The following is a 6,000-nucleotide window of genomic DNA, read 5'->3' as shown; positions in this document are numbered from 1 at the left end:
ATCAGCCAAGTTTCCAAATAATATAACAGACCGGTTCAGTGTCTCCCGGCCGGGGCCTGTTGGATCTGGATAGCTCTGTGTAAACGGAGAGGCTGACATTCAAACACCGCGGCAGGGAGCCATGGTGGACTTAGCAGCTCTGCTCCTCTCTGCCCTGCCTTGGCCACGGCCCCCGCTCCTCTCTGCCCTGCCTTGGCCACGGCCCCCGCTCCTCTCTGCCCTGCCTTGGCCACGGCCCCCGCTCCTCTCTCTCACTCCGTCTGACAGAGAATTGGCATCTCACATGGTCTAATGAAGTGTATGTCACAGTTAAATGCAGAACTGAGCAGACGTACGTTGTCTACTAAGAACAGCTGGGTGGTCAGCTTCAAGCAGGACCTACGGGCTGGAAGACCTTACTAGGCAATAATATTTGAATGAAAGTTATTGAGCAGGATCAATCAGATAACTCTCCTGTTGACATTTATTTCCATGACTACAGGTCTAAACAGAAGCTTAGCTCTCATCTTGCTCCATGTCTGGACATGAAAGAAAAGTAACAGTGAGCCATTGCAAACAAGAAAAAATCTCACATTTATTTGATATCAAACAAGAGTTGAATTTTTATATCAGCTGACAATGGGCACTTACAAAATAAATGAACTTAATCTAAACCGTGCTGAAAGTCGCACTGCCCAAACATTTTTATTTTTCAAATTTTCAATAATTCTGTTAATAAATTAATGTCAAAGGCGGAAATATGCTCGTAATATGCTTGAAATATCGCATTGACACAAATGTTTTTATTTTCTTTCAAGTAAAATAAATTACACAATGATCCAATTCACTCCAAATCTGTGCATGGCATGGTGTTAACAACAAATATTACTGCCAAAACTCTTCATTCATGAAAGCAAAATGCACTTCACAAGCGGAGATGTGAGTATTGTTTCTTATGAGATTTTCAAAAAAGTATATATATTTTATGTTCAAACATACTACAACGTGTCAAGTGAGAGGAAAAAAGACATTTGCACCGTTTGAGCAACCTGTTTTGAGGACAATCTCCTCAACATTGAAAGGTTGTATAATTGGTTGCCACAACATTTCTATTCTTTTCTCTTTTTTTTTTACACTGTGGTACAGCAAAATATATTTTATTTAGCTGTTACTCTGACAACAGTTAAATGTGCAATAGAGAAAATATAATGCCTGAGTCTGAATTAGTGGTTCTTCATTTGACATTCCTCAATGTGGAGTGAAATGACTCTAGGTTCTGGAGTGGAATGACTCAACAGATCCTCATACTGGAAACCCTTCCAGGAAGACTTCCCCAGTGTTCCTAAAGTTCTAAACCTGGAGTTTGAAACCATATTTTTTTTCTTCTTCCATATAATACAAATGCAAGCTGGACAGGGATGGCGCCAGACAGACTACTCTCTCACACATTGAGTAGTCTGTGCATTTCCTTCTCTGTAGTCCCACAGCAGAGCGGAGCAGTTCTTGTCCAAAGGACATTTGTATGTGACCGAGTGTATGTGTGAATAAGCCATCCATCTCCTGCCTACCAGCCACAAACATTTCACTTCTTGCTCTCACGGGTCATTGGGAGTGCAGAGGAGGACCAGGAGGAGGACCGGTGAGGGCTGGCAATAGTCTTGACATCAACCAAAGCCCACACACACATACATATGTTCAAACCTGTGCAAAAACACCAGAGAGGTGCTTCCTCTCCTTCCTCCATCCACCTGCTCAGAGGCTGGTAATGAGCTGCATCTGTCCATCCTGGGGGCCCTGTCCCTCAGGTTCACAGTCCTCAGCGCTGGGGGGCACAATGCACCCATCGCTGGTGCCCCGGTGTATGTGGTAGTAAGACAGGGGCTGGGGCCCATCGACCAGCTCAGGCATGCTCTTATGGTACAGGTCCTCCCCCTCACTCCTGGGGGAAGGGGACAGGTCGTCGGCTTCATCGGGGGGGTAGGGTGAGGCCGAGGGGGAGTCTCTCAGGTTGGGCATGCTGGTGTACTGGGAGTCCCCGTCCTCCATCACCCCCACTGTCTTTGAGCCGTGGCCCCCAGGCCCCTCCACAGCCCTCCTGGGGGCCTTGTGGGCGCTGTAGAGCAGGGAGTGAGTCCTCTGGGGTAGGAGGGGGGCCTCTAACGCCTCCTTATGGTGGGGGTGCAGCAGCAACTCCAGGGTAGGGTGACCTCCTCCAATTACCCCGACTATACTACCTCTCTGGGGGGACGAAGCCTCAGCACGGTCGTTCACTATGGCATCATCCTCGCTGCCGCTTCCACCCCCACCATCCCTATCCCTGTCCCCAGTCACCCTGGTCTGGGGAGGGGCCCGGTCCCTGTCCCTCTCCCTGCTATCCCGGTGGGGGTTGTGGCCCTTAGGGGGCCCGCGGGGCCTCAGGTTGTTTTGAACCAGCTCAGAGATTATCATCTTCTCGAAGGCAGCGTCGTCCAGGCTGAGGCCCCCCAGGTCCCCTGGGCCGCAGACCACACCCCCGACCACACCCCCGCCCACAACATCCTCATAGTCATCGTCATGGTCACGCAGGGAGTAGCAGTTGTTAAAGTTTCCGTTGAGGGGGAGGGTGTCCATGGCACTGATGTCCTTGCTGTGGGTCAGAGAGTGCTGCCCTGCAACGAGAGGTACGACACCTGGATTAGATATCACTAAAGCACTATTTATAAATCAATATTAAATTACAAATCAATACAATACAGTTTGATACTGCTCAGGACACTTCACTGTTAAGTGTTTTCAATAGTTGCTAACTCGATTTTTATGTTCAAATTTTCATATTTATACATAATATACAGTTCAAGAGGTTCAAATTTGAAATCATTATCTATCATGTCTGTTTCCATTTTGCATCATCATGTCTGACATTATCATAGCCAATACTGAAGTTATCCTGAACAATATTCGACAAATGAGAAAGGAAAAAAAAAGAAGAAACATTACACATCCAGCAACAACACACTGATAATGTAGCTAGCCAGGTAGCAACAACATAGCAAGATCAACATATCATAGCACAGGTTATGAGAGAAAGAAATACTGTGGGGGAGGTGGAGGTAGAAAAGAGACAATGAATAAAACATTCATTCCAGCCGTAAAAAAAAAGAAAAAAGAAGGAGTAATGTGGAACACAGACGCAGGGCCACCTTGTTCACCCACTGGGGCCACACAAGCACAGCCCCCCCCCCCCCACACACACACACACAAACAACCACGACACAGGCACGGTGCAATGACTCACTTTGCCACCACTCACATCAAGTGTGTCTGCTCAGGCTATCTGGCCTAAGAACTGCTGATATGCAACAAAAAAAAGTAAAACATATGCTTTTTATTGCGGCATAAAAAAACAAGAAAATCACTGAAATAAGACAAAAGAAGAAGGAGGCCTGGATTCAGTCGGCCCCGCTCAGATTTGGGTCCCCTTCAAAAGTTAACGATTTAACTCGAATTTACAGATTCATCTGAAAAAAATTTGAAACATTTGAGAAAGCTCTAGAGAAATAATCCTGAGAACAACTGAATCCAGGACTTGGCAGGTGGAGGGGTTTCAGCAGCAAGCAATCACAGCCTCTTTACAGTCTAAAATGGCAAGTACACTATCATATCATTACTATCTCTCTCTCTCTGCTTAGAATGTGATTGAGGGATGATTTGATTTAACAGGTTTCTATCCATCTACTTCTCCCAGATGGGAAGGAAATACTTTGTACACAATAGATCACATTGATAACCTCTTGTGAAGCTCAAAGATTGGCTAGAAGAATGTCGGCAGAAGATGAAGAAGACTTGGAATAGGAGGATCAGTCTAAATGAGTAAGGGAAGACGATGAAAAAAAGAGCCGTATTTTGGCAGTTAGTGACTGCCTCGCTTCAAGCTCCGCGAAAGGGGGGAGATTGAAGTTTTAGATTTCAGTTAAATGAGTCTGAATAGACCTGACTGTGAGATGGAGGAATAAAATTGGAGCTGGGCTGTGACACACACTGCCGTGGAGATAAGGACCGTCTCTTTCTCTCTTTAGTAGGGAGAAAAGAGTGTAAAAACAGACATCAAAGATTTTTTTTAAAGAGTGAAAGGAGGGAACAGGGAGGGAGGGGTGGGGGAGGAGTGTGAGGGCAAAAAAAGGGGGTTCGAAAAAAAATGACAGAAATAGCGTGAAAACAGCCCCACTGCAGGATTTGCATTTGTTTAAGCACGGGCAGTCATTTTAACGCAGACAGATATTCTACAGGGAGAGGGGTAAGTGATGTGAACAGAATTTAACTGGACACCGCCAGAGCCAGACATCTGCATTCTGGGAAAGATTCCAACGGAGATTCGCCCAAGACGTTCTCTCTACCGTTACTGCAGCAAATGAACATCTGCACTGCATTACCTTTGCATTAATACACTTCATAGAAGCCATGTTGATCCTTCAGGATGGGGAGGATCATCTATAACGACTACAGCAGAACACATTAGGAATAAGCTAACATTTTCAACTTGAGCCTCTACAATACTTCACACTTTTTATTTATTTTCTATTTCACCTTTATTTAACCAGGTAGGCCAGTTGAGAACAAGTTCTCATTTACAACTGCGACCTGGCCAAGATAAAGCAAAGCGACACATACAACAACACAGAGTTACACATGGAATAAACAAACGTACAGTCAATAACACAATATAAACATTTGTATACAGTGTGTGCAAATGAAGTAAGGAGGTAAGGCAATAAATAGGCCATAGTGGCGAAGTAATTACAATTTAGCAATTAACACTGGCGTGATAGATATGCAGATGAGGATGTGCAAGTAGAAATGCTGGTAGAAATGCTGGTGTGCAAAAGAGTAGAAAAACCTTCACCCAAATCCAGACAGCTGATGTTCTGATAGAGCTGCAAAATCTGGACCTCTACTAATCAGCTGGTCTAGACAATCTGGACCCTCTCTTCCTAAAATTATCTGCCGCCATTGTTGCAACCCCTATTACTAGTCTGTTCAACCTCTCATATCATCTGAGATTCCCAAAGATTCCCTCTTCAAAGGGGGAGACACTAGATCTAAACTGTTACAGACCTACAGCGCCTTGCGAAAGTATTCGGCCCCCTTGAACTTTGCGACCTTTTGCCACATTTCAGGCTTCAAACATAAAGATATAAAACTGTATTTTTTTGTGAAGAATCAACAACAAGTGGGACACAATCATGAAGTGGAACGACATTTATTGGATATTTCAAACTTTTTTAACAAATCAAAAACTGAAAAATTGGGCGTGCAAAATTATTCAGCCCCTTTACTTTCAGTGCAGCAAACTCTCTCCAGAAGTTCAGTGAGGATCTCTGAATGATCCAATGTTGACCTAAATGACTAATGATGATAAATACAATCCACCTGTGTGTAATCAAGTCTCCGTATAAATGCACCTGCACTGTGATAGTCTCAGAGGTCCGTTAAAAGCGCAGAGAGCATCATGAAGAACAAGGAACACGCCAGGCAGGTCCGAGATACTGTTGTGAAGAAGTTTAAAGCCGGATTTGGATACAAAAAGATTTCCCCAGCTTTAAACATCCCAAGGAGCACTGTGCAAGCGATAATATTGAAATGGAAGGAGTATCAGACCACTGCAAATCTACCAAGACCTGGCCGTCCCTCTAAACTTTCAGCTCATACAAGGAGAAGACTGATCAGAGATGCAGCCAAGAGGCCCATGATCACTCTGGATGAACTGCAGAGATCTACAGCTGAGGTGGGAGACTCTGTCCATAGGACAACAATCAGTCGTATATTGCACAAATCTGGCCTTTATGGAAGAGTGGCAAGAAGAAAGCCATTTCTTAAAGATATCCATAAAAAGTGTCGTTTAAAGTTTGCCACAAGCCACCCGGGAGACACACCAAACATGTGGAAGAAGGTGCTCTGGTCAGATGAAACCAAAATTGAACTTTTTGGCAACAATGCAAAACGTTATGTTTGGCGTAAAAGCAACACAGCTCATCACCCTGAACA

The 6,000-nt window shown here is 44.7% G+C and overlaps 1 protein-coding gene across 2 annotated transcripts in view; it reads right to left on the bottom strand.

Annotated features, from left to right (window-relative positions):
- Nucleotides 1-1,094: 1,094 nt before the first annotated feature.
- Nucleotides 1,095-6,000, bottom strand: part of LOC139398535 (adhesion G protein-coupled receptor L2-like) — a 41,254-nt gene continuing 36,348 nt past the window's right edge. For both annotated transcript variants that reach the window (XM_071144483.1, XM_071144484.1), the window contains one exon: nt 1,095-2,627. In XM_071144483.1, the coding sequence (XP_071000584.1) occupies nt 1,732-2,627 (896 nt within the window). In that variant the 3' untranslated portion in view covers nt 1,095-1,731. The remainder of the gene's footprint in view (nt 2,628-6,000) is intronic.

This window comes from Oncorhynchus clarkii, unplaced genomic scaffold, assembly GCF_045791955.1.
Source record: "Oncorhynchus clarkii lewisi isolate Uvic-CL-2024 unplaced genomic scaffold, UVic_Ocla_1.0 unplaced_contig_12444_pilon_pilon, whole genome shotgun sequence".
NCBI lineage: Eukaryota > Metazoa > Chordata > Actinopteri > Salmoniformes > Salmonidae > Oncorhynchus > Oncorhynchus clarkii.
Note: the sequence above shows the minus strand (reverse complement) of the source record. Positions and strands in the feature narration are given on the sequence as shown.